At 38.0% G+C, this 17,698-nt stretch overlaps 1 protein-coding gene across 1 annotated transcript; it reads left to right on the top strand.

Moving 5' to 3' along the window:
• The first annotated feature begins 1,825 nt into the window (after window positions 1–1,825).
• LOC127619958 (terminal nucleotidyltransferase 5A-like) lies at window positions 1,826–11,910 on the top strand. Its single transcript, XM_052093002.1, has 2 exons — window positions 1,826–2,179; window positions 9,543–11,910. Exons 1-2 carry the CDS (start codon window positions 2,024–2,026, stop codon window positions 10,566–10,568), a joined length of 1,182 nt encoding a protein of 393 aa, XP_051948962.1. The 5' UTR covers window positions 1,826–2,023; the 3' UTR covers window positions 10,569–11,910.
• The last annotated feature ends 5,788 nt before the right edge of the window (window positions 11,911–17,698 follow it).

A 17,698-nucleotide genomic window follows, 5' to 3' on the forward strand; every position in this document is an offset into this window, starting at 1 on the left:
GTTATGACATTGAGAAGGTAGTGTTAATTGAGTCATGCAAAGCATGTTCGTTATTAAGATTTGATTAATACAAAACAATTATGTGAAACAAACAAGGCCTTGGCAAGAAAGCAACTAGCCTTCGCTCCTGTGTGTGTATGTGTGTGTGTTCCAGCCTTTTACAAGATAATCATACCTTAGCTAGATTTATGAGTCGAACAGAGAATAGTCAGAACTCTCCCAACACTAAATGCAACCACAGAGCTTGTATTTATCCAAACGCACATGGAAAGGCAATGTTGTCACGCAACAACCTTAGAAAACAATACACTTGACATTTGTTGGAGTAAAAAATAACCTGCACAGAAAAGACAAATGTTTCAGCTGTAAATATACATATGTGAATGACGTCTAAATGGATTGTGACAGCCTTGACAAGTATTGACAGAGCAGTTTTGTCACATATATGACTACTTAGATTCTTAACATGTTCCTTGTGACAAAACAGAACATATTAGAAATAGTTTCAAAAAGTTTTTCTTTTCTGCTTTCCTCTAGAGTTTTGTTTCTGTTCCTACAAATTATACTTTGTTCCTTTACACTGAACTGGCCTGTTTACTTGACAACGTCTTTTAAATGCCCAACAGCTATTGATCATATTTCTATGACGGAATAGAATCAGGATTACAGCCATGTACAAGCAGTGTTTCAAGCCTGGTACGTTCTCTGTTTGCGTATGGAGCCTGGGAAAATAAAGGATGTTTGCAGATGTAAGGGCCTCGTTGGTTTGATCAGGTTATAAATGGCCCATTCAAATTTCCTATCAATAAAATATCAGAGCCCAAGATTAACACTTAAAGTCCAGGATCCAAATCAACTAGGTTGTAAACTGTTGTTGTTTCAGTTTAACAAGAATTTCAAAACACATTGGATTCACAATACTTCAACGATATTGTTTGTCACATAATGTATTTTGTGAATACATACCACGTTATGTGTTCATGTGTGGATGGATGGATGGATGGATGGATGGATGGATAGATAGATGGATGGATAGATAGATAGATAGATAGATAGATAGATAGATAGATAGATAGATAGATAGATAGATAGATAGATAGATAGATAGATAGATAGATAGATAGATCTATCATGTTGTGTTCTGTAGCACACAGTACTTCTTTGTTGTATTTTAAAGGAATTACTGTGGAGATTTTCTAGTTTAGACAGCTTGAACTATGATCCTGTTTTGTTTAAACTTCTAAAGGATACACCCAGTCCAACATCATCTAAAAAAAAAAAAAAAAAAGAAAGAAAGAAAGAAAAAGCTTTCTAGTGAATGTGTACAAATGATATCACATTTCTTTACAGTTTCGGTTCTTGTTAAATGGGAGAGAATATTCAGATGAATGTTCAGTTCTTACAACGGGAGTGAATGGGACCAATTTTTTAGATGATTTAAAGGCAGAAATGTGAAGCTTATATTCTTAAAAAAGCACTTACATTAATTCTTCTATTAATACTCATGTGCCAATTTTTTTTTTTTTAATCTATATTTAAAACGCGTTTTTAATGTCCAGTGACGATATAAATATAGAACTTTGGAAAAAGTTGTATTTTTAACGTGAAACCTAAGGGATAACCTATATTACAAGTATAAGTATGGTTTATGGTTGTGCATTGTGTTTAGCATAAATGAAATGCTCCCACACAACTGCATGCTCCTCCTCTAGCCAATGGTCGTAGCAAGGATTGTGACGTGGGTGGTGTAGGCGGAGTATGTAAATCTGTCAGGTTTAAATGTATTTGTAAGCAGTTTATTTCAGACACAGTGACTGAAGGGTAGACTAGCGTGAGTGTGGCGACGTTTGACTGTGGGAAACAGAGACATTTGAGTTATTCTGTTGATCGGTAAATATTTGGATTTGTCTTTAAAATAACTTTTAAAGTTAAATGTTTTATTCCTGAACGGAGCGTCATACAGTTGGGGCATTCAGTTTACAAGAAGCGGGCAGACTCGTGTCTTTACCGGGCTAGTAACGCCATGTCCTCCCCGGATGTGTCGGAGAAGAACCGGCGCTGTTGTGTTTTGTCGTGGGAGCAGGTGCAGCGTCTGGACTCCATCCTGGGAGAATGTGTCCCGATCCACGGGCGAGGAAACTTCCCCACGCTCTCCGTCCAACCCCGACACATCGTACAGGTAGCCTACGTGAGCTCTGTTGAACTCAGTTTACAAAATTACACACTATCTGGTTTGTCTATTTTTAATTTTTTTTTTTTTTGTAAAAAGGGAATGGGGTAAACAATCAGATTATTATGATGGCAATGCCTCTGTAGTAGGCTACATTTTATTATGTTGTAAAATAAAAAAGCATTTTCTTTTCTTGCTAAGAGCTGTTCAAGATAAATTATCCAGGTTGCTTTATAAAGACTGTTCTTACCAATAAGCAGGGGCATACATTCTGCGGGGATGGGGGGAGGTAACCCTCCAATAATCAAACATGCAAGTACAACCCCCACAGTATTTAAATCATGATCATTGGAGACATGTAAATGCTTCATGCTGTAACCTTTACTCAAGTATTGGTGTTTATGAGTCTGGCATTTAAGAAACAGCATGTTAGTCAATGTTATTCATTGTCATTTAGAAAAATAATTTATAGGATTAGTTTATAATTTCACAGTTAACAAGGAAAATTAAAGGATTTAGCTCATGAATTATTCAATAAAATTGTATTTATTTAATGCTTCAATTGCTGGGATTAGATTGTGCTGGGGGTTGTGTTGCTTGTGTCTTCAGTTAGCACCATAAATTATCAATTCAACCCTTTGTTCTTGAGTTTGGGGGGGCATAGGTTAGGGTGTTAGCTAACCCTAGCCCACCCCAGCACCCCTCGACATCCGGCCCTGCTAAGAAACATCTCTATGTCCCCTTATCCACCTGGTATTATGATGCTTGGTTAATCCGATCACATGTGGTCAGGTGAGAACCATCGCTGTTTACACCTGGCCGCATAAATGCGTCTCATTTGACCACTTGTGTTCGGATTTGGAGAGTAGGGTCTCTGTTTCATGATGACATACATCAGTCACTATGGCTGCATCAAAGACATCTAAAAAGTAGCTTGTCTAGGTATCTCGCTCTCCTATCAGTCAATGACTCACCAGACAGCATTTGTGTAAAAAGGTACCTCCAGGAGCTAGTTTCAGACAGGCTACTGAGGCAGCATAATGTCACATCATTGCAAGGACACCAGCAACTGATTATCACTATCTAGTGTCTAGTAAAGGTAAAGTGTCTGCTTCATTCTACGTATGTATTTAGGGCTACCACACCACAATGATCTAATAATTTAGAACAAAATCAAGAGAGTTTTGGCGATAACCAAGTGTATATTTAATAACTACAATACTACTTCCTTGCTAGAAATAGAATCAAAAGTTGGAAAAAGTGAATAAAAACATATATTTGTACACGAACTGGCTGAAAAATGCCTCTTCGGTCGGCATTTTTTTTCTTGAGCTCAACTGCCGTGGATCTGGATGCACAGGATTGTGGGATTTCATAGGCAGAGGAGGATACATCTATGCTGCCTTCAAAAATGTATCAAATGAAGGTATCTCAGTAGACAGGAAGTGACACGAACATTTGATTTGGACGTGCTTTGATCACTTCCTGCCTCCAAATACAGCCTCCAGAGTCAGCGTTTTCCTGGTTTGGGACACAGCCTATATCAGTGTGTTACTGCATGTTAATAAAGACAAAGAAAACATGAAAAAAAAGCCATGCTGTTTCTCCCAGATGCGGTTGAAATTTTATCCAAACACAAACGCAATATGTCAAGCAGAATTATCTGTTATTTTAGTGGATTACCTGTATTAAAGGAGCTTCAGGTGTCCGTGCTTCTCATCTGTGTTGATATCAAACACACTAAAGTAGATCTGTGAAGTTCTCGTGATCGTGTATGTATCCGTTTTCTAACATTTTCCTATTGGACGGTTATTTCCTTTTTATGGTGTTCATAAACAGCAAAGTTTAAACTCTTGTTGTAGCACAGCAGTTGATTGACAGGTGAGGGGTGGTGCTTCACTGCTCCCGGGACAGATGCAGGACGGATTAGCATTTACGCCTCAAATGCGATGTGGACACATGCGTTTTTGAACACATTTGTATGTGGTTTCTGTGATCCAATCACAAAAAGTTTTAGACCCCTTTAGACCTGTGTTTAGACCACATGTGATCGGATCACCCGAAACTAATCTTAATACCAGATGGAAATGCTGTTAATAGGTTGTTGGAATACCATATTGTCCTGTTTTTAAATTTATTAAAAAAATAATTATAATCTTATTCCATATGTTAACTGTACATTTGCACCTCCCTTCAATCAGAATTAAGTTATTTTTCCATAATAGACAACAAGCATCATGTATGCATTTTATACAAAAATGTCTAAATAAACCTTTAAGAGTGGATACAAAATAAAAAGCATCATCGTCTGTTCATTTAAATAAGGAATAGAACATTTCACTGCATTTGCTCATTTTATTTACAGCTTCACAATTGCAAGGCAGCCATTTCACTGCATTTACTGTGAAACAAGATATTTAGTTTTTTTTACCTAGCCATATAAAAGAAGGTTTAAAATATAGGCTTTTCTCTGATGACATCACTGACCTTTCAAATGTAAGTGCTTATTAAACTACCATCTGCTTGTGAGGCTCAATATTAAATGTGAGAGCAAAAGGGAAGTCAATTGGGGTTTCAGTCTTACAGTATCTAATCTTTAATCAAATATAATCAAATGATATATTCTCTTCTTTTTGTAAAAACTACACTTTTTCATTAAGACTGTGTTTAGACCTCTTGAATTCAACTTGAGACCAGTTAGGGTAAATAAATGAATGAATGGAGCAAGTTAAAGAAGAATTCCTAAGGAGGGAATAAGAAATGAATTATGTAATGTAATATACATTATTATTATAAATTGTTTTTATGACTCAGGAAGTTCTAGTGCATTTCTAGATTCATGTCACTCAGCAGGGGTTTTTCAAATCAATGTATTATTGATTGAAAAACATATAAAAAAATATAGCAGCAACAGCACCCATGGAACAGCCCAGGGATGAGACCAAAGTATATTTGGTCTGACGTGAATGCTGAGGGTCCACCGACGGGACGTGTGATGCAAATCTCGTCATCGGCAGAGTGCTCGAGCACTGAATACACGCAGCACGATTGTTCTAACCCTGTGTCTTTGAACACACAGAAGGTTTAGGGTAGGGAGCTAGGTTTTGATCCTTTAAAAACTTGAGAGCATTAACCTTAAAAACCTCATCTCTTTGGGAGAAAATTAAATTAGTAAATTAAATGTTTGCCTTCATAAATTCAAAGAGATGACTGTACTTAATCAGTTGGATCGCACGCAGAATATTTCCCTAATATTTCCCTATATAAATTAGGTAGGCCTATGTATAAATTAACTGTTTTTTTTTTAAAGATGTTACTGTTGTATCAATGCTATAGTGTCTTATGTGCATTTTGGCAACAAAATAATATAAAATGTATAACAATGTCACTATTTTTATTAGTTTCTATCATTCATTATTATTATTATTATTTTTTTTTTTTTAATTAAGGACAAAAATGTATTTCCACTGTTGCCACCAAATCAGGCGCTGGTACCACCATCTGTAGAACTTGGTGACACCAGTGCCACCGCTCTCATATTTGAGTGGTGGCGGCGTAGTGGGCTAAAGCACATAACTGTTAATCAGAAGGTTGCTGGTTCGATCCCCATGGCCACCACCATTGTGTCCTTGAGCAAGGCACTTAACTCCAGGTTGCTCCGGGGGGATTATCCCTGTAATAAGTGCACTGTAAGTCGCTTTGGATAAAAGCGTCTGCCAAATGCATAAATGTAAATGTTAGTCTAGAGCCCTATGGTGACATGTATGTTCTGTTTGATATTTGTGTTCATGTTTAATAAAAAAGTGAAGTTGATTTTCTGAGCACTTCAAGTGTCAAAAGCTCCCAGTAAATAATAAACACACATGATAAGGTGAACATGAATAACCCATCTATAATGATTCGAAGATCATTTTAAGCCATTACTCCACCGTTGTTCGTAAATACAGGTCCGGCCTTGCAGGCTTGTGGAGGTGCGCACAGCAGCACCACTGCTGAATAAAATGCTAGGGGAAACACTATTATATGTGAACAAAGTAAAGGAGATTTATTCCAACTGGAGTAAAAAATAAAAAGAAATTTTTTTTGTTGTTGTTTGGGTCAAAAAATATGAACACAACATAAGGTTTAAAGTTAAAAGATTTGAAGCCACGTCCTTGGTAAAATGATTATGTCCTTTGTGTTATAGCATACAACTTTCTCATAACCAAGTATAGGAAGACTTTTCAGATACAAATCGCTTATTTTATTTTTCTCACTGGTATCATTACTTCACTGTTGGATGACTTGCTTTGGCCTGTTTGGCAGGTAAAGTTGGCTTGTTTGTGGCACGGATGGATTAGTGCTGTTGGAAATGGAGCTGACAAGGCTTCAGTGTGGTAAAGAGGAACCTGGTGATTGTAAAGTAACCCCTCAGGATTATGGTTTTTTTTTTTCAATCTGAGAAGGATACATTGACTCCACAAATTTCAGAGACCCTCAAAGCAGCTTCTGTTTTTCCTGTTTCTCTGAACAGGTGCTTTTCTGAATATGTGAGTGGATGTTAAAGGAATTCATCCCTACAGCATGTAACATAAACCTGATAAATCCAGTGGCGGGGGGGGTCAAACTACCGAAACTAGTGATCCAGTTGGAGAACAACAACCATTTAAGATATTTTGGAGTAAAATGAATTTCAGGCTCAACTTGTGCAGTTCTTGTCTGTCATAACTTATAGTTAATGATATTAATGTAACTAACCTCGAACTATCGCTTTGTCATCTACATCAATAAAAAAAACGGTCATCTTGAAGTATTGGCACTATAGAGCCACATGTTTTTGACCATTTTTACCAAAGTAATACATTAAACATTGCATTACCCACTAAGAATATATGTATATGTGAGTAAAAACCCTGGAGACTGAAAATGTAGTCGAATTGTGGAATGCTTCTGAGTTCAGGAAAAAGTTGGATTAAAGCCCTTGTGCACATTTGTTTACTTTAATTCTTTGCTAGTCGGCCCATTTGAACATTCTGTTAATGTAATTCAATGGCATTTTTCATTGCCCATCATGCAAAAACCGTAAGTCCAAACAGTTAGAAAGTTATAGCACACTTAGTCACAACAGTCTGAAGGTCTGTACCAAGTTTGTTGGATTTAGCTTAAAAGCTGTTGGAGGAGTTCCATTTAATAATTTTGATCTTTGTTTAGGGATTTTAGAATGATGGTGTGTTCTAAAATTCTAAACGGTTGTTTTCTATGAATGTACGCACACTGCCACCGCCGCTCGGCATCTGCCGACGGTGCCTACCTACGACTCCAGAGGCTGCTCAAATTTCTGACACGTCATGGAGCGCAACTCTCATATTTCCATTTCAATTCAACCCAAATCATTATCAACAGACATAGATTATTTACTTTAGCCTTGTAGGGTAAAACATTGTTAACTTTTGTGTGTACTGTCTTCCACCTGAACCGCATCGACATGCCCTGTGTTTGATACCTGTGCCGTATCTTCTTTGTAGCTTCTCGTCCAGTGTGTGACCGTTTTAAGAAGACAAAATTGTATTACAGTCTGTTGGCTTTTCCAGTCTAATAGCACAGACTTTTGTATGTAACTCTAATGTTCTATAAACGGCTTAGAACACTTTAGTATCTGCATGGCAATGCCCTGGCAACCATGCATAACACCCTAGCAACCACATAGAAATGCACTCAAAACACCTTAAAAGAACTAAGAAAAACCTTAGCAATACAGAACTGCCCTGGCAACCACCCACAACACCCCAGCATTGTGGCATTTTGCACATACAAGAACCACTCGTATTTCTTTCTGAAAATTAAAACATCTAGTGGCACAAAAATTACACACTTCACCTTTAAGGCCATTCAGGGTTTAATGTTTTCTGCCCTGGATCAGTTTGCTACTGATCCTGCGTGAAGGTGTCTCCTGTTCTTGCCAGACGTTGAACATCCACAAAACTAAACTAAGTAGATTCTCAGACATTAAGAGCACGTTTTTCATCAAATGTCAGTCTGAGGGGATATTTTGCATTTTATCATTGCCAAAGGATAGGCTACAGTGCTATAGTTTCAATCTGGGAGAGGTGTGTGTTTTTCTGAGAAGACTGTGTGAAGAAACTTTAGAAGATTACATGGCACTGCATGGTCAGATTGTCTGTCAAAGTTAGGAATTATTGAATTAGGACTTACTGAATTCTTATTCTTCTAGACTAGTAAAATATTCAGGGGTAAAACTGTTGGTGGAGGTGCGTTACAGATTAAATAAAAATGTGGATGAAGTTACGCTGTACACGCTATAATTATAAGATAATTAAGCACTGTTCTGTTTGACATTAATTGTAAGCCATTCTGATTTATTCTATAGAGGTGTTAGTCTGAAATTTCTGCGAATCCAGCCAGGAATTTGACAATTTTACATTGTCCAATCAGCATCAGGTAGTAGAAATTAGCTAATTTGTTTTACATCACATTCTCATATACAGATTTAGACTATTGACTAAAGGCACAAAGTTTGGTCCACTCTGCATCTCATTCTGGCCAAGCATCACCCAATTAGACAGGAAGACTGACATGTAAAGCAACCAGCCATAATTTGCCAAACAAAGTGGTAGAGTAAAAAAGTGGTAGCTAATTTAAATAGTGGCGTAGTCGTTTCCATGAACAATTGTACAAACCACACAAAACAAATTAGTGGAAAATGTGTATAGACTCAGCACAGAATCTCAATTCATCCAAAAGTAGTGAAAGCCAGTTATATCACATGCATAACTCCACAAATAAAGAGGAATATACAGGTGTGCCAGAATGTGTCAGCCATTTTCACACATGAAACCCATTAAACCATTAAACAGATTAACTTTTCTGGTAAATGTACCTCGTCTTCTATTCAAGCATGCCACGTCTCTTATCCATTTTGCTTCCATTCCACATCAGCACCAAAATGCTGTTAAACTTGTGATTAAAAGTAAAAACAAAAGGATACTCTGCACCATTTGGGGTTCTTCAGCTGCCACACTGGCATAACCCTCTGGAGATCGAAACTTGCTCTTAGATCTCTAAAGAACTCCAAGGACTGTCAATGATTCCTTGAGTGACTTCATCATAAATTAAGGCTTCGAGGCACTTGAAATACATCTTGAAGTTCCTTGTGTACATAAATAGGATATTTTAAGCTACTTTAAAGGGTTTCTGGAGAATTTCCAGAGGGTTCTGCTGGTGTAGCATGTGAGGAATCCCAAATGGTGCCTCGAGTACTAGAATCACAGAGCCTGTTGTAACTGAGTCACAGCTTAAGAAACGTTGAAAAAGTATATAATCATGGTCAACTTTATTAATGCCTCCTTTTTCTCTGTCTGTCTTTCACATATAGGTGGTACGGGCTCGGCTAGAGGAGCGTGGAGTGGTGGTGCGTGATGTGAAACTGAACGGCTCAGCTGCCAGTTATGTTCTGCACCAGGACACTGGCCTGGGCTACAAAGACCTGGACCTGATCTTCGGCTTGAGTCTGACCGATGACAAGACATTCCGTCTGGTGAAGGACGTGGTCCTGGACAGTCTTCTTGAGTTCCTGCCAGCTGGTGTGAGCCGCGAACGCATCACAGCCCTGACCTTGAAGGAAGCGTACGTACAGAAACTTGTGAAGGTATGCAATGACACGGATCGCTGGAGTCTCATATCTCTCTCCAATAACACTGGCAAGAACGTGGAGCTGAAGTTTGTGGACTCCTTGCGACGGCAGTTTGAGTTCAGTGTGGACTCCTTCCAAATTGGCTTGGATTCACTCTTACTTTTCGACCGCTGCTCTGAGACGCCCATGTCCGAGAGTTTTCACCCCACTGTACTCGGTGAGAGCATGTACGGAGACTTTGACGAAGCACTGGGGCACCTACATGCAAAAATTATTGCAACGCACAGTCCGGAAGAGATCCGTGGAGGTGGGCTCTTGAAATACTGCCACCTGTTGGTGAGGGACTTCCATCCAGCCTCTGAGACGCAGATGAAGTCCCTCCAACGCTACATGTGCTCACGTTTCTTTATCGACTTCCCCGACATCAACGAACAGCAGCGGAAGTTGGAGGCGTACCTGCAGAACCACTTTAACGGCATGGAGCATAAGCGTTATGATTGCCTCATGACTCTACATCAGGTGGTGGATGAAAGCACCGTTTGTCTCATGGGCCATGAGAGGAGACAGACGCTTGCACTAATCTCGTCTCTGGCGCTACGTGTTCTGGCTGAACAGAATGCAATTCCTGCACTGTCTAACATCACATGTTACTACCAACCAGCGCCCTACGTCAGGGACATCAACTTCAGCAACTACTATGTAGCACACGTGCATTCACCCATTTCCACTTGTAACAGTTCCTATCAGACATGGCTGCCTTGTAGCTGAGCCAGAAAATATTTGTAAGCATCAGATGGTGTTTGGTTGGACGGTTTGGTTTGATCTCCTGGACTTTCCAGAGTTAATCTAACAAAAACACATCTAGGTCATATTTCACCCTAAAATCAAAGGAAAGGAAGAAATTATATTTTGCTTTAAAAACAAAACAAAAAACAAAGTGTATTGCAGGACCATAAAGATTTTTTGCTGTCACACTATTTTTATGGCAAATAAGCAAACTATCCATGTGTCCAGATGTTTTGCTTTTGAATTCCATATTTCTTAATGGTATTTCCCATTTGAGGTAGAGGTAGATTTGGTTTTACCGATTAATCGTACCAATAGTTGCTTTTTGCAACTATCGATTAACTGCAAAAATCTGTCTATTGTTTTTCATTTCGTCATTTCACAATAAGAGTTCCATATGTGTTTTGGTCTTGTTTATAATAATGAGTTCTGCGTTATGCACCAAATCTTATTATTGGGATTTTGGTTGAAATAAAAACTACACCTGGGATTTTATTCATTTTAAACTCTTTGATGGTCGACCTCTAATTCTAATTATTGATCGATATAGAAGCTCATTACAGTATCAGTAATTTTCACTAAAGAAATATTGATATACAGTATGTTTTCGGTATAAAATATAAATCATCATAAATTAAAGTACTTCTAAATCTACCATCAAGGGGTGGTATTAGGATGCCATGTTTGACGAGGAATTTTGATTTTTGTAGTGGGCAATTTACGGGCATTTCGCCATCAGACAGGTGGTAAACAGACTGCATTTTTTTTTTATATAATTTGATTTAATTATATAATTTAGTATTACTTCTTGATTTTGGTGTGAAATATGACCAGGACATGTTCTTGACATGTTATGTTAACACTTCAACTGTAGCAGTTTTGTCCAAAACCGGATGGAGATTATGTATATAAAAAGAAAATGTAATCTATGTCCCCATCTACTCCCCATCTGAACACTGCTGTATTGCAAAATGAATCAAACCCTCTTAAGACCTTTTGGAAACTTGTTAATGATTTTCAGAAGGATTTTGGCCAATACAGATAAAAAGTTATGAAAGGACATTGGGGCAAAAGAAAACCATAAAACCGAGAGTGTGTTCAGTTCTGACTGTGTTTTCCTGCTTTCCTTTTTTTGAGAAACTGAGGACCAAAGATTTTACGATTTAAGTGGAATGTTCCTTCTGTGATTTCAAGTGCCTTAAAACAACCACAAAACGAAATGTATGTAAATTAAAAATGCTTACATTTGTTTTATTCTCTGGCCTACTGTTTGGTATACTATTTTTATTTTCAGTGTCAGTTTATTTCCTTTCCAAATCATTAAAAAAAGAAAAATTGTTTCAAGTCTTAAGTCTTTTTTCCTATGTAAAAAGGGAGGTTGATCAATCAAGAGTTTAATATGTTTAAATAGTTAAATCACAGAGAAAGAAAATAGAAAGGGGGTGATTGAAAAAGGGGGAATAAGAGGAAGGAGGGGCAATTAGCAGAAACTGGTGGAAGGATAAAAAAGGCCACTGATTTGAGGAGTAATTAAAAATACATAACTAATTTCTTTGCTTTTTGAGTATTCTTGTATATGCTGTACATCATTTTTAAATGTTTCAATTATCACAAATAATAGCATATTCTGTTCTATTTCTCACAAAAAGCACCATGGTAATACATTTATTTTCAGACATGGTCTGTGATAACCCCATGTTTATGACATGCGTCATAGTAAAACCATGGTATTTTTTTTAAAGAACCTTGGAGTACAATGAAAGTATCATGAATTCAAAACTGCATTTTTTGGTACCTTATAAGGCACACCTGCGGGAGAGATGCCACTCGAAAGCTCATTCAAAACGAAAGTTCTTGGAGGGCCCTTCCACAAGACTGTTAGCGACGGGTATATTCATACACTAATGCCATGTTCCCTTCATAGTACCCACTTCAAGGGCTCTGCTGTTCGGAGTGAGTATAGCGCATAGGGAGGATCACTTGCGGTTGGATTCCGCCCCTGATCTGCTGTAGAGTGCACTCTTAAAGGCCCCTCCTCTTAATTTTCTTTGACACGCCCACGATTTACAAAGAAATCTCATAATAACACATTATTACTGTTATTGTGAGATTATGACTAGATTTTTTTTTTTTTATATATAACTATTTTAATTTAATTATAATAATTTCTCCCGGTTTTCTGGATGATGAAAAGGGCACCTTTTAGATGTGTGAACAAAATGGGTATGGGCTGCTGCCCCTGTTCTGTGCACGTCAGTGTATAAAAATAAGTATGCAAAACTGCATTTATGTTTCCTTTTGATTTTGGGGTAAAATTGGAACCAAACATGTTTTCAAGATATTAACCAAATAGAATTACCTTTGGAGACACAAAATCAGCTGTATGGTTCCGTTTACATGTATGTCTATGAGATATGTAGGGTTTCAGCTCTCATTGGCTCTCTGAGGTTGTCTTTGCGTGTCTTTGCCATGTTGCTTCCATTGTTGCTCAGCACACAGCTGACGAACAGCTGTCAGAAGAGAAGTGGATATGCTTGCTGAATATGCAGTTTAGAAACTCTCTCCACATGTTGTTCTTTGTGTATGTTGTACGCCATCATTCAAGCATCAAGCTGGTTCTTCTACAACCGTACTACTAAATAAAAATGTTATTCAGTGTGCTATAATGCGGCAATGCTCAGAGGTTGCTCTTTCAAAGCTCAGAACATCTTCTGGAGAGCTAAAATAGTTCCTTTAAGTTTCTGTAGGTCCATACAATGCAAGTGAATGGTAGCCAGAATTTTTAATGTCCAAAAAGCACATAAAGGCATTATAAAAGTAATCCATAAGACTCCAGTGGTTTTATCCATGTCGTCTGAAGCGAGCCAATCGATTTTGTGAGAACAGACCAAAATATAACAGCTTTTTCACAATACAACTTACCATTGTAGTCTCTAGGCACGATAAGGATTTCAAGATCAATTACATTTCCTAGTGCTTGAAGGTGCAGAGCTCTAGATGGCGCTATAGGAAGTGTAATCGAGCTTGAAATCACGATCGCCAAGGAGACCGTTGATGTCTAGATTTATAGTGAAAAATAAATTATATTTTGGTCTGTTTTCACCCAAAACCGACATTGCTTGAAGTTTCAATTAAAGCTGAAGCATGTAATTTCTGCACTACTAGTTCCACCAAACGGAATAGAGTGCAACAGTTCCAGCCCACTTTTCTAACCGCTTACTTTTTTAAACAGTCTTGTTCCAAACGTATTTTTTCCCAATTAATTTTTGTCTTAAGGATTTCATAAAATCCTTCATAAAATAATTCTAAGCCATGAACCAAACCAAACAGCACCACATTAAGCATTGCGGATGATGTAGTCAAATAAAAAACGAAAAATAAATAAAATAAAACTGTTCATTTGAAGTTGCTGATTATATGTAACAATATATTGACATTTTATTGAATCTTTTCAGATATATACAAATATATTAGTTTGAGAATGTAGGTAAACCGACTCGATTGCATCATTCACAGTGCGTCATGGAAGTGTGGAGTTGCTGCAGAGCTCTTTTAGCGCGCTTTGTTTGCCACGATTCTCTGATTGGTGGACCTTATTTTTCAGGATCATGAGTAGAGGAATATGTCAACAGGAATTCCAATATTAAATATACATTTTTTTTAAATGAAGTTGAAAAAAGAAAGACTGATGGCTTCAACAGATGCACATACCATCGATTAACAGCCTCGGAGCTCATGGTAGGTCTGTCTTCTAGTTTTATAAGTTATCTTAAAAAATCAGTTCCTCTATGGAGAAAATAAATGTGATTTTTACTTCCAGACTGATTCTCTGTATTGCAAAAATAATGATTGTCTTCAAACAGTGTTCTCTTTGGATTTTATTGTTGAACAGCTGCAGTTTTTTTATTCCAACCAGTTTTATTCACACTACGTTATGTATTATGATGAAAACACTCAACACCATTTGTTGATTAAGCTTGGCACTGACACTTTATGTCATTAAATAAAGCAAAGCACATAACTTCAACTGTAGATGATAATAAGACTTTGGACTAGACAAATCTGATCATTGATAAGTATAAATTTGAAACTTCCATCCAGAGAGTTTTGGCTACAATCAACATGCCCACCATAGATGAACTGCTCTCGAATTTTCCAGCCACTTGGGTGGGCAACTTTCCCTAACAAAGCTGAACTCTAACCACAGTTTATCAGCCATCATTTTATGCATTATCACATTTAGAGTCAATGTGTCTGGACAATGGAGCTGCATGTGCCTGGGTGTGTATGTGTGAGTGTTTGTGTGTGTGTGTGTGTGTTATGGCATTAACTCTCTATGGAATGCAGATTTTGAAGACTTTTTCACTCGTTTTATGAGGGAAGACAGCTGTAATGACAGGCAGAGGAATTCTCATATGTGTGTGGAGCTGGGAATCTTTGTTCCCATTGTAACAAGAAAGGAGCTAACCCCTTTGGAGCACTCAAAGTTCTTATGGTTGCCAAGGTAACCAAACTAAACAAACTTAATAAATAAACAACTAGGCTAAACAGCACCAAATGTGCACAATATAATGGGCCAAGTAAAAAGGAAAGGAAAAATGTAAGGGAGTTCAAGAGCTACTGTTTGAACTTTCGACCCCAGTTCTATGAACCTTTAAAAATGTGTCTCTAACCTTTCCTTTACTACGGTCAGCCTGTGTCTGACTGTCTCACAAGGCCAAACTTTTGACTTGGCATGAAGTCTGGTCCACTTTGCAGCTAACGCCCAATGTATTCTTCAGGCAGACAAGACTCAAATCTCATCATAAGCAGAATGTACGAGTACTGAACATGTGTATACCAATTTTTCTAATTGTGCATCTGGAGTTATTTGCACTAATTAAAGAGTCCACAAAATGTTGAGCCCTTGCTGTCACGAAGAAGCACTAGAAGAAGATGTATTCATGGCTAAGCATCAGCAGATGAAGGTAAAACAACAACAGTGGATGCGCAAGACATGAGAGTGTGTGTGTGTGTGTGTGTGTGTGTGTGAGGAGGTCTGGAGATTCCTGCAATTGTATAACTCAAGTCGGAAGGAATATAAAGTCATCTTTATGAGTGTAAACTCCTGAAGAGAAAGTCTCATAGCAGTCGTATCCCGCAAGCACCAACCGCCTGTGTATGTGAGCACAGATATGGAGAAATTCTGTCTGTCCAATAGTAATAGTGATTATTTCATCGACATAACCCAAAACAAAGCTACATGTACAGTTTTGCATGTGGATATCTAGTTTACTTGTTACTTATTGGCTCAACTAAGTGTCTAAAGGCCAGAGATATTCACGGCAAAGATCTTCTTCATTTTTCCTCTCAGAGCCAAAAAGAAGTTTGAAACAGCTCCCAACGACATACTGCTTTCGAACATTCAGACACCAGCCACACCGCTTTGGGAGGCGTTTAGAGGAGCAATTAAATATGAGTACATGTAAAACCTTAAATAATGTGACATTCAAATGTGTTATCAATGATTTTATGCCTCATTCTATTAGTAGAATCCTATTTATAAGTATAAATCCTATTTGCATAATTATTTCTAATCATTCAGTTTGCACAATTACACCAATTTCATACACTAATCTGCAAAGACATCAGTGGTGCTGGCGTAGTGGACTAAAGCACATAACTGGTAATCAGAAAGTCGCTAGTTCGATCCCCACAGCCACTACCATTGTGTCCTTGAGCAAGACACTTAATCCAGGTTGCTCCGGGGGGATTGTCCCTGTAATAAGCAGGGACAATAAAAGCGTCTGCCAAATGCATAAATGTAAATAAATGTAAACATCAACATCACTTTCATTCTTGAAGTACAAAAACCTTTGTAACTTTTGTGTTTATGTGTCTTTTGCAAGACGCTCTAAAATACCTGTCCTATGTTGTGATGCTGTGCCTTGTGACCTGCTTCAGTAAATGTTACATCATCCTCTTGTGGTCTCCCAATGCTATTACACTAGACCTTCAGCAGAAGCCCAACTGAGTGAATTGGAAAGCACGCAAATTAGGCTTCTTATTTAAATGTTGGCTAATGTTAATATATCGATGCCACAAAAATATATTGATAAAATTATGTGGGGATAATTAATCGATATATCGACATTTTATGACATGCCTAGTAATTTGTCATGTTTACATTCAACATTCATGGTGCATCATATGTGCCGATTATACTCTGTTATTGTAATTTATGATATCACTGATACTACTGCAAAGATTGGTGTATGGAAGACTGTTAATGGGCGGAATGTGCCTGAGACTAGCTAAGAGACAGATGATGAAGTAACCAATAATTTATCTATTTATGAATGAACCAAACCAAAATAAATGAAGACAGTGAAACCTGACTGCTGGGAATGAGAAAGCGATGTAGCCAAGTAGAGCCAAGAGAATGTATTCCTATAAATTATTTGTTTTACTGTATATATACTGTACAGTATATACATATATATATATATATATATATATATACACTGACTGATGAGCTAAAACATTATGACCACTCACAGGTCAAATCGAATAACGTTGATCATCTCCTAACAAGGCCACATGTCAAGGTCTGGGTAGATTAGATGGAAAGCGAACAATCAGTTCTCGTGTACAGTGTGTTGAATGCTGGAGAAATGGGCAGGAGTAAAGACCTGATCGACTCTGACAAGGGCCAAATTGTTCTGGCCAGTAGAATGGGTCAGAGTATTTCTGAAATGGCAAGGCTTGTGGGGTGCTTCCAGTCAGCAGTGGTGAGTGCCTACCCACAGTGGTCCAAGGAGGGACAAACCACAAACAGGCTACAGAATGTTGGTCGCCCAAAGGTCATCAATGCATAAGGGCAACGCAGGGTATCCCATCTGCTCCGTAATGACAGAAGGTCTACTGTGGCACAAGTCACAGAAAATTTTAATGATGGTTACCGGAGGAATGTGTCACAACACACAGTGCATCACACCCTGCTGTGTATGGGGTTGCGTAGCAGCAGACCAGTCAGATTGCCCATGATGACCCCTGTCCACTGTCAAATGTGCCTACAATGGGCACGTGAGTGTCAGAACTGGACCTTGGGGCAGTGGAAGAAGGGTGTCTGG

This window comes from Xyrauchen texanus, chromosome 26, assembly GCF_025860055.1.
Source record: "Xyrauchen texanus isolate HMW12.3.18 chromosome 26, RBS_HiC_50CHRs, whole genome shotgun sequence".
Taxonomy (NCBI): Eukaryota; Metazoa; Chordata; class Actinopteri; order Cypriniformes; family Catostomidae; genus Xyrauchen; species Xyrauchen texanus.

What these genes read in the sequence shown, in the direction of transcription:
- LOC127619958 (XM_052093002.1), top strand. Translation starts at nt 2,024, where the DNA reads ATGTCCTCCCCGGATGTGTCGGAGAAGAACCGGCGCTGTTGTGTTTTG. An exon ending in AACCCCGACACATCGTACAG is followed by an intron (nt 2,180 to 9,542) that starts GTAGCCTACGTG and finishes TTTCACATATAG; the next exon opens with GTGGTACGGGCTCGGCTAGA.